The sequence below is a fragment of the Nelumbo lutea genome, chromosome 3 (assembly GCF_056320005.1).
Source record: "Nelumbo lutea isolate HS-2025 chromosome 3, American lotus-T2T, whole genome shotgun sequence".
In the NCBI taxonomy this organism is placed as follows: Eukaryota; Viridiplantae; Streptophyta; class Magnoliopsida; order Proteales; family Nelumbonaceae; genus Nelumbo; species Nelumbo lutea.
Genome location: NC_142686.1, coordinates 97,713,919 through 97,731,733, shown reverse-complemented (window position 1 = coordinate 97,731,733; position 17,815 = coordinate 97,713,919). Strand labels below are relative to the sequence as shown.

Genomic DNA, 17,815 nt, shown 5'->3' with positions numbered 1-17,815 from the left:
GTTTACATTTGCATAAAATAAAACCTCATTGTCCCGTATGATTTATTCTAATCAAACAAAACCGTTTTTGTCTAAAGTTTGGAAAACATGAGCTTTTTATGCACAGAAGGTTCTTACATGATAAAACAGAAGACAACAACAATAAGCCTTAAAGATTTTTCTCATAAAAGATACCAAGGATAAATTTGGAAAAAACAAACACCAATGACATACAAAATATGGTGAGATTTTTATCTTTTAACATTGTATGGATGTGTGAGAGGTGATTAGGGTAGCCTAGCTGGAATCCACACCGCTAACATCGTTGCCGGTGGAAGGCAAAAACAAACGAATAGAGAGAGAGAGAGAGGTTTCATCTATTGATGTTAGCGTCTTGGTTAAGTGTCATCCGATGGTGAGAGGTTGAGACAAAGTAACAGAGATGCTATCCAGTGGTGAGAAAGTTGTGAGAGAGAGAGAGAGAGTGACAGGGTGTCATCTGGTGGCGACAAGGTTGAGAGAGAGTGAGAGAGTGGTAGAGGTGTCATCTAGCGGCGACAAGGTTGAGAGAGAGTGACAAAGTTGTCGCCCAATGATGAGAAGGTTGAGAGAGAATGAGAGAGTAAGAGTGATAGAGTGATAGAGGTGCCACCGATGGTGAGAAGGTTGAGATAAAAGGTTTATGTGGGGAGAAAAGGAGGCTTTATATTTTTTGCGCCTCTCTATTTTTAGTGGCAATTGCCATTTAGCCTCTTTCAAAACTGACATTGTTTATCAGTTTTTTCCGTAGTGAAAAGACATTTTAATCCTTCTATCCATCGCTGCCTTGAGAACACCTTTAAGGCCTCGCACATTTTGCATTACCCAGGTAGCATGTTTCCCTACATAAGTGATTCATAGGAAAATGTTGCTCGGGTAATCACAAATATAGCATTGAGCAAAACAAAATGTTACCCAAGTAAGGAATGATAATCCATGAGATTTGAGTATTACACGTGTGGGTAAATAACTTACCCACTCTCCACTAGAGTTTTTTTTTTTTTTTTGTTGAACAAGTTGCGAAGACAACGAAGAAAATAGAAGCAAACAAACACCAAAGACAACAACAACAACCTAACCACCAGGAACCAAAATAGGGTAGGCTTGAATTGGATCAACCTCTAACTCTCGAAGGAGCCAACTAGGAGGGGAGCTCTACTTAGAAGACAAATTTGTCTTACCTTTTGCAGCTAAAACATGAGATGCTCGAACCTTGTCACAGCCATCATGCACAAACCTTGATTTAAGACTAGATAAATTATAAATATCCAGCAAGGGAGGCTAACCTACTAGAGAAAATAAAAAGGAGCTTATAGAGAGATTCTTAACTACATTTGAAGCATCAGATTCAATTAAAAAAAAAACTAGTCTTGCTGCTAAACAACACTCCCTAATCGCAAACAGATCTACATACTCAACTGAGAGTCTTAGAAGAACCACAACAAGCAAACAAAAATGCTCCAAAAGTGGATTTTAAAACAAAACCAAAACCACTCGAGCTTATAGAAAAACAACCATCTATAGAAACCACACAAGATGCAGGGGAGTGAATGTCCAAAAAAGGGGAACCCTGTAATAGAAACAAATAAGCTTAGGAACATTCTATTGATTCTCGAAGGGAAACTCTCTTCACTACCTCCATCAACCTGTTAATAGATAGCATAGTAAAGGGTTAGGTTAAACACCATTGAACTCTAGATTATTCCTAACATTCCAGATGAACCAAATTAAGAACACTAAGGACTCAATGGCCTGCATCTCCATTTCTCCCAAGGGAAAGTTCTAGGAAAGCCACCTAGTCCACCATTCAACAAACAAGGCCCATCCAATCCCATCATCGGAAGACAAATTAAAGTTACAAGCAAACCAGGAAGCTCTAACATGATCGCATACGAGTGGGGCATGGATAATATTCCCAGATCTATTGCCACAAATTGGACACTCAATATCCACCCCAATCCCACTTCTCAATAGGGCTTATTTGATTGCTAAACTATTCAAACAACATCTTCTTGTGAAAAGCTTCAGTTTTGGGGGGATTTAGAGACTCCATGTGATCTTCCAATGTAGAGAAGAGAGAGGATTTGGAGAAGTCTTAGGATCTACTGAGTTCACAAAATCTCAAGCTATATGATAAGTAGATTTTACAAAGAAATGGCCTTTAGGATCAGCAACCCACATTGGCTTATTTTCACCTCCTAATCTAAGCAATGTAGGGAACAAATAATGGAGGTTATTCTCGAGTCAAAAAGATCAAAAATTTTAATTTCATCCCACTACTGGGTTTGATGATTAATTAACTCACTTACCCACTCTGCCTGGCCTGGGTTGAGCCTAGGACCCATTGGTTTGAATCCAAGTTGACCTAGGATCCAAGGGTCATCCCAAATATTAATGTTTACCTCGTTATCAATACTCTAACTAGTTCCAACCTTCAATACATCTCGACTTGCAAGAAGGATTCGATAACCCCAACAGCTGATTAGTTTTGGATTGGATGGGGTCCAATCCAAAATCAATTTGGATGTATTGAATGGACCAACAAGACATATTGGATTGGACCAATCTAGTCTAAAATATTTATTATATTGGATTGGGCTTGGTACTTCTATAATAAATATATATTGGATTGGGTTGGACTAAGCCAATATCTGGTCCATTGATATAAGATAAGAATGTAGGTGGCAATGGACCGGGTTTGGGTTGAAACCAATCTAAATCAAAACAAACTTGAAAAGACTGGATAGTCCAAACATTGAATTGGACCAGTCCAAAATATTCATTGGGTTAGATTGGACTTGGTCCATGTACAATGGACCCACATTGGATTAGATCGGATTGGAGAAAATCCAGCCCAATTAACACCCCTACCTTTCAGGTACTTCCCTTTTATTATTTGATTCCATAAACTCTACCCATTGGAAAAGAATATCCAAGCTATCTTGGCTAGAAGAGCTAAATTGAAAGTTTGGGAATGTCTAAAATCAAGACCACCTTTAAATTTACTTCTATAGGCCCTCCTCCATCTAATCCAATTAACTTTCTTTATAGAGTTTAACCCACTCCAAAAGAAATTCCTCTAAATTTTAGCTAATTTTTGACAAATGTCCTTGGGGATAAGGAAACATGACATTTATTTGGATGGAATGGGGTTTAATACTAATTTGATCATCACGTCTTTTCCTGCATGGGTTAGAAAGGAAGATTTCCAAATGTTAGGTTTATCTTTCAATCTTTTACTTAGGAAGTTAAAAAACTCTACCTTTGAACTACCTAAATCTGCTATAAGCCCAACTTTTTGATGCTCATCTCCCTAGAAATGATTTTCTAGAACTTTGGGTGCAACTTTAGACTAAACAAAATTTCAGACTTTAAAAGATTCACCTTTTGTCTAGAGGCCTCCTCATACTTCTTCAAGACTTCTATGATCAGTCCTCCTTTTACAATACTTGCTTTGGAGAAGATGAAAGAGTCATATGCAAAAAACAAATGCACGATAGTTGGGCAATGCCTATTAATCTTCATGCTAGACATATTACCCAAAGATTGCACAGTCTTTATGGGTATTCCACATATTCTTGAACCTGAAAGGTCTTTTCTTTTTACCCAAAAAAGGGAAAACATTCAACATTATGGGAATTTGGTCAAAACCTTCACTACTCAAGTGAACTATTATTGCTTTAGGAAACAAATCCAACCAACCCTTGTTTCTCATAGCCAAATCTATTTTTTCTTTGACATTCTTTGAGCTCTCCCTTTTGTTAGTCCAAGTAAACCTAGGCCCTATTGACTATAATTTTTAACCCCAAAATACTCAGAAACCTCTTGGTTCTTGCGATCTCTTTTCTATTAACTTTCTTTCCTCCCATTTTATCATCTTTTTTGAGTAGCATGTTAAAATCTCCAATACAAATCCATGGTCCAAGAGGAATTTGGGATAGGCTCTACCAAAGTTGTAAAAATTCAGGTCTGTTCTTTTAATCATGTTCACCATAAATAAAAGAGATTGCCATATTTCCACATTGTTCCCTACCACAACATCAGTTATAATTCTTTCACTTGTGTAAATCATTTTCAAGTTTTGATTTAGATTCCAAAAGACTACTAAATCCCTTGAGAGACAACTACATACATGCCCCAACACTCACATTCTTTAATCCAACTTAATTTCGTCCTACAGGATAATAGGGAACATTTTGTTTCAATTAAAAAAATTATAGAAGGTTTGACTTAAAAGCAAGCTTTTTTAAGAGCTCAAACTCTTAGGGGAGAGCTTAACCCCTGGTAGTTCCAACTTAAAATTATCATGGGCCCTTGGGGGCTAAGGAAGGGTAGCCACCCACGCCCTTTTATCATACTGGGAAATGTTATCATGAGTATTCAAATGACCTAGGCCATAGAGTGTTGTTATCATGAAGAAGGGAAGCCACCCACTAGAGCATTCATTATTCGTACCAAACGCAAAATTATTACAATTATATGGGACCCACCAAATTACCCCCTCCTTCCTTAAGGTTATATTATGAGGGGTACACTTAAGGTAAGGTATTTTAAGTATTTAAACCCATCAAATATGGGATAATTAGTTAAATATACCTATGAGGTGGCCCCAGTTAACAGAAATATATTTTCTATTAGTGAAATGTGTTGGAAGGGTTCAAAATCCATTAGATGTATGGTCGAACCATGTTAGATGGTTGGGAAAAATCTCAAAAAAAATTTTAACCCTTTTGGGAACCGATTTACTAGTAAATTTGAAAACTTAATTTTTAGGATCGGTTTTGCATTGAACTGGACTAGATTTGAACCCAAATTGAAAGGATATCATACCTAATACGAAGACCACAAAAGAAGCTCCCAAGGTGGAAGTTCATGCCCAATAACAATCCCAAAGTTTGCCTCTAATTGGAGATGCGCAGTGTATGGGAGAAACCGATTCAACAACTTTGAATTCAGCAAATCTACTATCCAATTGGCTTGGATTGAATGGGATGAGTGAGCTTGAGTTTCTTCAATATTTTTCTTGCAAAAACACAAAAGAAAACTGATAGAAATCAGCTCTTGAAAAGGATAGGTAGTGATGGGTTTTTTGAGAGACAAGAGAGAAGAATAAAAAGTAAGAATGTGGAGAGAGTGTCCAAGACTTGTTCACCCACTTCTTTCTTTATCTTTATATGGAACAAGCTCATAATTTAATTGATAAACACTTTCCTATTAAGAGGATAAGTGCTCCATACCCATTTTGACCAAAATTAGTTGTCATGTGATAGTTTAACTAGTCATACTAGTAATGGGCCATTGACCCATTCCCCTTTGAGGGTCACGTCCCTAAGTGTTGCATGACCACTTTGGGCCTAATATTGTATGGCATGGGACCCTACAAAGGTGTCACACAAAATTCATAAGGGTTTGGCCCTACCTTGAAAATGATTAGGCTGAATTCATTGGTCAAGGCACTAAACCCTTGAGCCAATCATCATGGGCTTAGTTTATGCCCAACTTTTACACTTAAATGATCCTTAGATTTAGCCACCTTATGAGGACCCAAGGATAATAGACTCATGTGGGACAAAGGCACCAGGTAATTAACCATGCGGTCTCTTACACTTAACCTCTTAGCCCATAATAATCAAAATATGCCCAATAGGGAAGGACCTCCCCCTATCTACAATGTGCATTGTCACACTCTTTGCTCATATGAATCCTGTGATTAAAACATTTTACAAACATTTTTCATAAAATAATAGTATATAATATCTAAATACATTTTGCAAAACCATATTCCAAACACAAACAAGTCTGGGGTTATGTGTAACTTTCCAGTTTTGCCCATCTATCTCCAAGGTCCAGGGCATAATTGGAAATTGGTTCAGGTTCAATGCTTCTATAAACACCCATTGGTTGTGCTTGGTGGTCTAATCCTAATTGTTGAGACAAGTTACTCCAATTGCTTGACAGCATACCAGTGTTAGCCTTGTCAAGATAAACTCCCAAAGTCTATCCAATGGTTGAGAACTTTTTAAACTAGCACGAGTCTCTTAAGTGTCCGATTTAAAGGGTAATACATAGAAAACACACCAATATGAACATGAAATAACAATTTACTTTATTCATTTACAAATAAATGTTTATGTATATCAATATGATTGTAGCTAAGGCCATCCACTGTCTAACAAAACATTCAGAACTGTTATCTAATGCATGGTAGATTGATCATAATTCTGGTTTTACCCCTACTTAACTCCTATTGTCTTTCTCTTGTATCCTAAGTGAAAATTATAGAGTAATAAAAGATTTAACAATAATTCTTTCATCGGAACCGGAAATCCCAATTCCCAACCTCTGTAACCCATTATAGGTTACCTTGTTTGTACCTGAGTGACTAAAGGAGTTCGCATCATGTGAACCCACCAATAAGAAAAGAACACGTCAGCAACTTTAGATTAGTGGGCTTTCAACCGTTAGATGAAGGAATCCAGTTGACCCAGACACAACAAAAAAAGACAAAAATCACTTAACAGATCTTCCCTCCCATTCCCTCCTCTCCTTCGAGTCCTAACCTAGAGAAACATCTCATTGGCAATCTCATTGCATATCGATGTTTATGAACATGTAATCCACCAACGGTGACAAGAACTCCAGTTGATGGTAAGTATACTTGTCTTCTTCTTCCTCTTCTTCAAAATTTTTTTTCCTATTCTTTGAACCTGATGGAGTAGTACCAACGGTGACAAGAACTCCAGTCGGCAGCGAGTATACTTGTGACGCAGCATGGAAGCAATGAGAACCAGAGCTGGCTATGCAAGCACCGGGTGTTCGCTAGCACCAAGCGAATAACACCGATTTCTCTAGGAGAGAGAAAAGGTGGTGAGACTAAAAGAAGAGAACTCAAGAAAATCTGAAAAATATGAAGTATGAATTGATTCATAATTCTGGGAAATAGCAGTATTTATAATACATCGAGAAATTGTAAAATAATTAGGAAACAACAACTAGGATAGATCCAAATATCTAATCTGATAGGATCGAACTCTCCTTGGTTTGATCTCCACCGTCTGATCTCCCTAGATGCATGAATCTTGGATGATCTTGCTAATTTTGATGCTTCTTGGAGTTTTTCTTGATAATCTTGGAAGAGTCTTGGAAGAGTCTTGCCTTATCTTGCTAATCTTTGGAAGAGTCTTGCTTTATGTTGCTAATCTTGGATCAGTTCTTGCTTATCTTGAATTCTTGGACTTAACCTTATCTTGAGTTGGCCTTATCCTAGGAGCTGCCGCCCCTAGGGTGAGATGGGCCTCCGTCAACTTGTCTTTTTCTTCATCTTCTTCGAATCTTTTTTTTTTTTTTTTTTTCTTTTTCCTCTTCTTTGAACCTGATGGAATAGTCTTTCTATCTGGTCTAAGCAAAAACTTCTCTGAAGCTTCTACCTACTTCATTTTTAAATGGATCTTCTTTTAACTACAACTCCCATGGCCATCCATGCAATGACTTGAACACAGTACTCATGTGACAAGTGTGGCTACCAAATCCTAACTCCTTAGAGTGGTAAGTGGCTGTTCAAACTATAAATTGGATTTTTAGATTCGGTTTCAGAATCTTCCAACGAGTATATCTAGTCTAGCAACTATTTTCCTTTCCAAAAAGGAAAATTAATTACCCAGAACCATTGAAATATTACGCAAATTTATTCAGAACTTCATCGCCATTTGCCGGGCTCATAAATTGTCCTCTCCCACTGCACGGGTTTACATGTTTCTTGCTTCAATAGAGCAGATTGGCTTGCTTTTCTGATAACTGATTAGTGTTGTTTCTCTGTCTTTCTCGTTTAACAAGTGGAAGAGGAAGAAGACAAACATGCTTATCGTCGGATTTTTTGCTGCCACCGGTGCAATGGGAGGGAGAGTATTCGGATTCACGGACGTGCCGGTGGGATGCTTCTCTGGGTTAAGGCTCGGAGGAGAAGAGGAGGAAATTGGATGCTTCGATCTTTAAATAATTTGTCATTTGGTGTCCGATTCAAGTGGAATCATTCAACTAACGTCTAAGGACGTTAATAACATTTGAAGGTGCTGATGTGTTCTATTCTTACCAGTGGGTTCACGCTTCCGTGAGCCCATGGGTTGACAGGATGCGAACTCTGACCGAAGAGATTTGACATAGAAGGATGCTAAAAAATCCGAATGAATTGGAGATAAAATTATACACACCCAGGCTGAACTACCTATCATGATTGAACAGTTTTCATTGCAATTTGTGAATCACATTTGGGACTAATCCGCCCCCGATGCTACAGTGGACAGAGATGGCAGAAGAAAAGAAATGGGCAAAGAGGGGGGCATGTTCTGAAATTTTAATGAATACTTAAGGATATTTGTGGTTTTTTCCTTTTTTTTCGTCAATATTCGTCAAAAATGCTTTTAAAGTATTTTGACAGAATATGTTGGAATAGTTAGGCTGAGTTTGGAAGGAGTAGAGAGTCGAGAGTCTTGAGTTTTTTCCCTTTTTTGCATTTGCAGTACTTCCAAAATCCAAACGTACCTCAGAGAGTAGAGAGTCGATTCACCGTGAGGGAGGAGTACCGTTTGTCGTCCTCAACCTCTCGAGTTTCTTTTCCTTAGTCAAGCTTGGGTTTAAGAGCCAAGAAGCCCTAATTATTCTCGATTAATTCCTATCTCAAACCCCATTCTCAATCGCCGGAACTCATCGTCAACCTCACCGGCGGTCTCTTGTTTCTGTTCTCGTGTACTTTGCTGCAGTTAAAATGACCAAACCAGCGCCTCAAAGCATCCCCGCCGCCACTACTAAACCAGTCTACTAATAACCCACAAATCACGGTTTCGATCATTGAAAAGCGCCACTTCGAACTCTACATCTCCCCCTTTAAAGTCTGCTTCGGCTGGAATTTCTTCCTTAATAACTACCACACTAAGCGCCATATTTCCACCTCCATTACAGTCCGATTCAATTTTTTTTTTTCTCTTTACTTTTTTCCATTCATTGAACGGCTGTTTGATGCCACCTCCATAACTTTTTTCTCTTTACTTTTTTCCACCTCCATAACTTTGTCTGATTGCTTAAGTGAGGTCCATCAACCATGGGACGTGGTTAGTGTTGAGATTTGATGCCACATTACTGAAAATCTGTCCATTTTTCTTGTTCCATTGGATGCTCTGAAGATGGAAACCTTAGCGGTTTCACCCCATTTTCTCCCACCACGTAGTCGTTCATCTACAAAGGTTTCTGTCGGCTCACTTTGCAGCAGAAGATCGATATGCTCTCTTACTTTGCCTATCTCCCGCTTCCTTTCCCACTCTCGGTCGTGTCACCTGACTCAGCTCACTATAAAGTGTTCAGCTCTCTCTTATCCGTCGTTAGGTATCTCTCTCTGTTCGCTGAAAAAGAGATCCTTTTTTTAGTTTATTGCTTTAATTGATTCTGTGTGTTATTTAGAATTGTTTCACCTTCAATTTCTTGTATTTGATTTTTTTCCTGGTTCTAATGCTTTAGCTGAAGATGGCGCAGTGAAGTTTACAGAAGCTTCAAAGAACGGAAAAAACTTAATTCCACTCTATCGCTGCATTTTCTCAGACCACCTAACTCCTGTGCTTGCTTACCGATGCCTGGTTAAAGAAGATGATCGAGAAGCTCCAAGCTTTTTGTTCGAAACAGTCGAGCAGGGTTTTCGAGCTTCGAATGTTGTAAGCTCCCATTCTTTCTTTCTTTCCTTGAAAGTTATCGTACTTCTTCGCCTTTTATTTATTCTGTTGTGATTTCGTTCTCTTAGGGACGGTATAGTGTGATTGGAGCTCAGCCGAAAATGGAAGTTGTGGCAAAGGATAACTTCGTTACAATCATGGACCATGAGGAAGGGAGTAGGACAGAGGAATATGTTGATGATCCAATGGTAGTTCCTCGGAGAATTATGGAGAAGTGGAGGCCCCAACGTGTTGATGAGCTTCCAGATGCATTTGTTGGTAATTCCATTGTATTGAAACATCGTAGTGGCATGTTTTAATCTCAAGTTCCTATTGTGGTTACATCTTATCTGAATAAATAGCATAGAACCCTTTTGAGGAATTTTTCATACATACTGCATACATTATCAAAAAAGAATTGCTGCTAGCAATGTGCAGTTTGTGAATTTGCTTCTTATTTTTATGATAGCTCAACTTTAGAGCCTCTTGATCTTTCTAGTATATATTTCGATTATATGTAATTTTTTATCTTCTAAGACTTATGAAAATTTATATCACATACTCCCAAATCAATGTTGTTGTGCTAAGTTGGCAATGGCCTTAGATTAGAGTTCTTGGATCAGTTGCATTGGGTTTTGGGGGTAGTTGGCATTTTGGGATCATGAAAGATAGCTTGATTCTTTTGCTGCTCAGATGATAAAATGAATAAGTTTTACTGGTCTCAGTAGTTATAGTTTTCTAAAATTAATCTAGTAAACTCAGATTGAGTTTACATTGAGACACACTGAAACCAAAACTCAGATTCTTCTCATTCTTTCACATATCTTGTAGTATTAAAACCATTAATATTTTCTGGTCTTTTGGGTAGTTTTAGTCACTGACTCACTGAAACCACCAATGAATTGTTTATGCTAGAGTAATTTCCTACTAATTGGTTCATGCAATTGTTACTATTTGAAGTAGTGACCTGATTTACAAACGAATTGTTTATGCTATTTATATCACCACATTCATTTTCCAAGTTGTAGAACAGTAGAGAAAAACTTGTTCTCCCTCTACTCATTTCAGTCTCAATCACTAATTTTTCTTAAACAAATATAATTTTAATTTATGCCATTTAAACAGGTGGCTGGGTTGGTTACTTCTCATATGATACAGTGAGGTATGTTGAGAAGAAAAAGCTTCCTTTCTCAAGTGCACCTGAAAATGATAGAAACCTGGCTGATGTTCACCTAGGCCTCTATGATGATGTTATAGTGTTTGATCATGTGGAAAAGGTACTTTTTTCCTATCAATTCCGACTCTTAAAGCAAAGAAGATAAGCCTAGGTCTGTTATGCTCCTTGTCCATTGCTTGTCATGCCAAATTAAACTATGTGGAACTATAGATGATGCTCATCCCATAGTACTTGTAGCTTTGGCTGTAGATTTCATTCTGAATTGTTTGAAGGTTTCTAATTGCTAATCTGATTGAGACTCTCTTGGGTGTTTTTCTTTCCATCAGAAAGCATATGTGATCCATTGGGTGTGGCTAGATCGGTACTCCTCAGTTGATGAAGCCTACAATGATGGATTGAACCGCTTAGAAATTTTAGTGTCTAAAGTGCAAGATATTGATCCGTTAGTAAAGATAACTCAGTATACTGCTTTCTTATCATCTTTCTTCCTATTGTTTCCATGAATGCTGACTCCTAGTTTATTTGATTTATCATTGTTGTTAGGCCAAGGCTATCTTCAGGTTCTGTGAAATTACACACCCACCATTTTGGTTCTTTAGTAAAGAAATCAAATATGACAAGTGAAGATTACAAGAAAGTAGTAGCACAGGCAAAAGAACATATCCTAGCAGGTGATATTTTCCAGATTGTTTTAAGTCAAAGATTTGAGCGCCGAACATTTGCAGACCCATTTGAGATATACAGGGCTTTGAGAGTTGTAAATCCAAGTCCGTATATGACTTACTTACAGGTGTGTCTACTTTTCTTTTGTAGGTATACATAATGTATGTTGTTTTATATGAGTTTATTGTCTGTTGTAACTGATTTTTCTTTCATTAAGGCTAGAGGATGTATTCTTGTTGCATCAAGCCCTGAAATTCTTACTCGTGTGAAGAAGGTAAACAGATTTGCTGAGTTACTGCTTGATGTGCTTAAGAGTTTTTTCTCTATTACATGAACAACTTGTTTATGGATTTTTATAATTTCACAAATGTACTTAATTCTATAGAAGTGATATGAAATCCTTTTTAAGTTAGAACTATATCTTTCATATCGTGTTCTTAAAGAAGACTTTTATGAGCTTCACATAGACGTTCCTATTTCATTGCTTTTCAAGATGATGTCATTTTGTATAGACGCTTCCTATGTTTATGGTTCACCTCTTCCTCAGCATTTACCAACTATAGCATCCTATTCTGTTCTTATTGCCAGGGGAAGATTACTAATCGACCACTTGCTGGGACTGTTAGAAGAGGAAAGACAGACAAGGAGGATGATATGATGGAAAAGCAACTGCTGAATGATGAAAAGCAATGTGCAGAGCACATTATGCTAGTAGATTTGGGACGGAATGATGTTGGAAAGGTTTCTCCTATTATAATGTTCATCATCTATCTTCAAATTTGTTGTGCAGGGTTACATGTTCAATCCTTCAAATCATAATGCTACTCATGCAGACTTATATATATATATATATATATATATATATTTCCTTGTACTTATAGGTGGATGGGTTTTAGATTTTGGAAGTGTGAGTAGTTAGGTCTGCCTGTTTGGTGTTATCCTCTAATGTACTTCAGGTTTCATGATCGAAGGAGCTTTGAATAGTTGGGTCCTTCTCAACCTAGTTTGCTATGCTTTCTTCCTTTTTCTTTTCTGGTTTTAGAGTTTGGAGAAGAAATTGATCTGCAACCCAATTCAGGGCTAGGTCATAGTAAAAATCTGCTTCAACATATATTCTTGACGCAGCGTGGAGGCAATGGAAACCGGAACTGGCTATGCAAGCACCGGGCATTCGCTAGCACCTAGCGAATAACACCGATTTCTCTAGGAGAGAGAAAAGGTGGCAAAAATTAAAAGAAGAGAACTCAAGAAAATCTGAAAAATATCAAGTACGAATTGATTCATAATTTTGGGAAATAGCAGTATTTATAATACATTGAGAAATTGTAAAATAATTAGGAAACAACAACTAGGATAGATCCAAATATCTAATCTAATAGGATCGAACTCTCCTTGGTTTGATCTCTACCGTCCAATCTCCCTAGATGCATGAATCTTGGATTGTCTTGCTATTCTTGATGCTTCTTGGAGTTTTTCTTGATAATCTTGGAAGAGTCTTGGAAGAGTCTTGCTTTATCTTGCTAATCTTTGGAAGAGTCTTGCTTTATCTTGCTAATCGTGGATCAGTTCTTGCTTATTTTGAATTCTTGGACTTATCCTTATCTTGAATTGATCTTATCCTAGGAGCTGCCACCCCTAGGGGTGAGATGGGCCTCCATCAATTCTTGATTCCCTTGGATGAGTGAAATGTGATGACTAATGATGCTATACTTCTTGATGATTTTAGTTTTGAAGAATAGGTAGAAGTGAGATCAAACAAACTGGGAAAATAGGTAGGGCCATACCATACCAATGCTGGTCCCAGCTATTCAGGGTCTTGGGATGGGTGAACTGGATATAGACCTAGCATTTTGCTGTGCCCCCTAATTTAGAAAGCATTTTGACATATAATCTAATTGTTGTACATTTCAAACTAACATGAGTTTTATAGGAACAAAAAGCTTTCGAATAAGGTCATTGCAACATTGGTGCAAGCACCGAGAACATGGTGTCTTATTACCAACTTGCTTCCAACCAAAATTCAAAATATCGATACACCCAATATGCACGAAATGTGTATTGAGTGTTTCAATACCATCAAACACTAAATTTGTTGTTGTTGTTGTTGTTGTTGCTTTTTTTTTTATTTTTTTTTTTTACTTTGAGATATTCACAGAGGGTGGTTTTAATGGCATTTAACATTTAAAATTGGAAGTTTTTGGAAAAATCCTTAAAAAAGGTGTATCGCTGACCTCCCAATATGATATGGTACGCCCATTACTGTTTTGTATCATGTCAAAATTTTGAATCTTGCTACATGTTTTTCTTAAACTACACATACTACATATTTACAAACGGGCTTTTATCTAAAAGAAGTTATTACCTGCAGGTATCCAAATCTGGCTCTGTGAAGGTGGAGAAGCTTATGAATATTGAACGATATTCTCATGTAATGCATATCAGCTCCACGGTAAGAAACTTCTTGCATTTTCTGGATTTTGGTGTAACTTGAGCATGGAAGAGCTAAAAATATCATGCATATTTCAATGTGTGGTTCCTAACCTTTTGTGATAATATTGTTCATGGATATGATCCTTTCTGATGTCCCTGTTATGGATGATATTGGTTCTCCTAATGTTAGACAACCTGTTCTCTTCAAATATGATTAGTACATATCTGTTTAAGAATTTAATTAAAAAAATCTATGGGTCCTTTGGCAGGTTACTGGTGAATTGCTTGATGATCTTACTTGCTGGGATGCTTTGCGTGCTGCATTGCCTGTTGGAACAGTCAGCGGTGCACCAAAGGTTTATCTAATTGTCTTGGTTTTAATTAAAATTGAAACAAGACAAAATGCATCTTGTTTCAATATTATAAGAAAAACTAGCACATCCCTTTTTTTATCAATAACAGGAATTTTTCATTAACGGATTTGAATCAAGTACAAGGGTGGGGAGAGGTAAACTCTCTCAACTCTCCCCCAAATAAATACAAGATTACAACATAGCCCAAAGCAAATGATTTCTTCCCATCCCTTGTTTAGCAAGAGCATCTGCAAAGGAATTAGTGCATCTTTTTACCCACTGCAGTGTCACCTGCATGCCCCGAGTCAGCAGCCTCTTGAAAAGTCTTCATTCAATGGTGCAAATCCACATACTATCATCTTCCTTCCCCAGCCATTCTATTACAACTTTAGAGTCTCCCAACCTGTTTATATTTAGTTCCTTGGCCCTTTTCACACCCTCCATCAAAACCAAAATTTCTGCTCTAAGTGAGTCCCCCATCACCAATTGGGTCAGAAAACGTAGCTATTGCTGAACCTTCCTCTGACCAAAAAACTCCACCAATCCCTGAAGGTCCAGGGTTATCCTCACTGCTATGGTGCTACCATGAAAGTTTAGCTTGACAAAACCTGCACAAGGCGGAGACCATAAAGGTTGCACAATACTTTTGATTGGAGCTGAGGCTGCCACTTCCTGCCAATTATTCAATAGAGTCCCTGTCTCAAACTCAGTAAATATCTCCACCATTTTTTTCCTAATGAATCACCCTGGAAGTAACTGCTTCTATAAGTGTCTCTCTGCTCTCCTTTTCAGCAAATATTCTTTGGTGCCTTTCCTCCCAGATTGTCTAGTAAACCACCGCCGTTGTACACCTCCATAATATCCTTCCCCTCTTATTTGTTCAGCTACCAGCAGGAGAGTCGAAGAGGCTATGTAGACTTGGTGGGGGAGTCCACCACTCCACCTGATCGCAAGTGTTAATTCTTCCCAAGACTTTCCTAGCACAGTGCCCCAACCCTTGGCGGAACCGGTTCCCCCTGTACTTCCTCAACCGGGAAAGAAGGCCTAGGACTAGAAGAAGGTTGTAGAAGGGCTTTGAAGAAAGAGGCACATGTAAAGGAACCAAGGATGCCCAGGACCAGTGCATCCCTGTTTCAATATCACAAGAAAAACTAAAGAATTTAAAATGAGACAAAATGCATCTTCATTGCATGTTAGGTACGTTTCCAGTTACAAAAAATATCTTCATTGCAGAAGGAAGTATTTGAAGGGAGGGATTTAAGTGTGGCTCTTTGTAAGGTGGTCCTTTGCTGTTTGAGTTGTTGTAGGTTCTATGGAATCTTTTGAATAATGGGTTAAAGGGATTGGTATTTCAATCTTTGGTAGGGCTTGGGTGGTATGTGTGTTAGGCTAATTCGTTGTGTTTTGGGGTTGATGAAGGGTTTGGTTGAGATGTAAGTTGCGTTTTACGTCTTTTAGTTTCTTCCTTTTGTACTATGAAGGGATTGGTGTTTCAACCTTCCTTTTGTACTTTCTTTTTTCTTTAATGAGTTCCTTTTTCTTTTATTATCAAAAAAAAAAAAAAAAAAACAAAGTTCCAACTACAATTTTGCCAATGGGAAGAGTTAAAAGATATGGTCAGACGATTAGGTGATTGTATTCTGCTGCTCATTTAATCTATCATATTTCTTTATTCTAGCTTTTTCCCCGTCTCAGATGAAGAGGTTTGAAAAATTGGAGATTTTCCAAAATATGATACGTGTTGATTATGCTATATGGTGGTATTTTGTTAAGAGTTTCAGTGGGATAAATTGTATTTCATACTCCATGATACGTGGCATTAGTTATGATTAGAGTATTCCAATTAAAAACTCGGTACTTGGTGACAGTAATATGTATAAAATGCCAAACCTTTCTCGAGTCTTCTAGTTGGTTATGTCCACCATTGAAATATGAATTCCTGTATGGCTGTACCTAAAGTGATGCCAGTACCTCAGTCTATGTGTTAGTATTTCATTGTTCAATTGTTTCTATAGCAGTTTTTTCTCAGTAGTGTGTTGGTTTGTCTATGGAAATATGAATTCTTGTGCCCAAACTTGAAGCTAGAGCCTAGGTCTGTCTATGTGTTAGCATTTTCTTGTTCAATTGTTTTTATGGCATGTTTTTCTGAGTAATCTTTATTGACTGCTAGTGCGTGTGTGTGTGTTTTATAGTTCACTTGTTTCTACTCCTATATTAGGGTATTCTTTCATGTGCACTCTCATTGGAAACTCTATGGAAAACAGGTCAAAGCAATGGAGTTGATAGATCGACTAGAGGTCACAAGGCGAGGGCCATATAGTGGTGGATTTGGTTACATTTCTTTTTATGACAGTATGGACATAGCTCTGGCTCTTAGAACCATTGTTTTCCCTACTGGGACTCGTTATGATACTATGTACTCATACAAGGACGCAAACAAGCGACGGGAGTGGATTGCCCACCTTCAAGCTGGAGCTGGGATTGTGGCTGATAGTGACCCAGATGATGAGCAAAGAGAGTGTGAGAACAAAGCAGCTGCTCTTGCCCGGGCCATTGACCTTGCAGACTCTACATTCATTGAGAAATGAGTGCTTGCCTCTAATTAGCACTGCATTCAGTGAAACATGGATTTGAATGCGGGTAGCTGTTTATAGTCAAGCATGTCTAATATTGGTCAATGTGTAAAAAGGTGTTTTGTACATGTCGAACACTTCCATATCTAGTGTTGATTTTGTATCCAAACATGCATGCAAACTTTTTTCTTTTCTCGCTTTACCAAGCATTCATGCAAACTGTGTTTAATATTTTATTAGATGTTTTTCAATTTATCAATATCTAAATGAGGAAACTTAATCCATTCATGATATCACAACTACTGAGAGTCCAAGGTGTCTGGGTTTAATGGAGTATTGTTTCTACCTACATATAATTATTTTTGAGCTGCAAGTCCTTTCGTGTTATAGATCATTGGTCTACTACTGGTTCTTTTTTGTCGTGGTTCTTCTTTTACCTTTGGAAGGTAGAGGAAAAAATAAGAAAAGTAGAGAAAGCTGATGGGAGTTTCGTGAATCTGTCCACGACAATAAGAAATGTAAGAGAAAAGTGATATTTGTCGCTGTCAGGATGGCCGAGTGGTCTAAGGCGCCAGACTCAAGTTCTGTTCTTCGAGAGAGGGCGTGGGTTCAAATCCCACTTCTGACATTTTGGCATTTATTATATATAAATGCATGAAAAAAAATGGTGATAGTTGTGTCATCTCATTCAATGGACAAATGAAATGAGACTTGGGCCAACATTCCAATATTATACCATTTTATATCTTTAACTTGAAGCTTGTATTTCTTGAAACAACTGGGCCAATAATTTCTAAAAAAAAAAGAAGGTTTCAAAGATGACCTTTGAGAAGCTTGGTTGCAGACTTGCAGTGAACCCAAATAATGGGCTGGAGATGGAATCTCTTCATCAATGGGCTTCTCACA

General features: G+C 37.7%; 1 protein-coding gene and 1 non-coding gene across 3 annotated transcripts; both read left to right on the top strand.

Moving 5' to 3' along the window:
• Positions 1 to 7,389: 7,389 nt before the first annotated feature.
• Positions 7,390 to 17,208, top strand: LOC148867072 (anthranilate synthase alpha subunit 1, chloroplastic-like). 2 transcript variants are annotated; one of them, XM_088976521.1, is made up of 11 exons: positions 7,390 to 9,393; positions 9,526 to 9,716; positions 9,803 to 9,992; positions 10,839 to 10,990; positions 11,217 to 11,332; positions 11,434 to 11,680; positions 11,771 to 11,827; positions 12,142 to 12,294; positions 13,922 to 14,002; positions 14,253 to 14,339; positions 16,601 to 17,208. In XM_088976521.1, exons 1-11 carry the CDS (start codon positions 9,195 to 9,197, stop codon positions 16,922 to 16,924), a joined length of 1,797 nt encoding a protein of 598 aa, XP_088832647.1. In that variant the 5' UTR covers positions 7,390 to 9,194; the 3' UTR covers positions 16,925 to 17,208. The 2 variants fall into 2 exon arrangements, with proteins under 2 accessions (XP_088832647.1, XP_088832648.1); XM_088976522.1 differs by lacking the exon at positions 11,771 to 11,827.
• Positions 17,209 to 17,453: 245 nt separating this feature from the next.
• On the top strand, positions 17,454 to 17,537 carry TRNAL-CAA (transfer RNA leucine (anticodon CAA)). Its single transcript has one exon. It is a non-coding gene; the product is annotated as a tRNA-Leu (tRNA).
• The last annotated feature ends 278 nt before the right edge of the window (positions 17,538 to 17,815 follow it).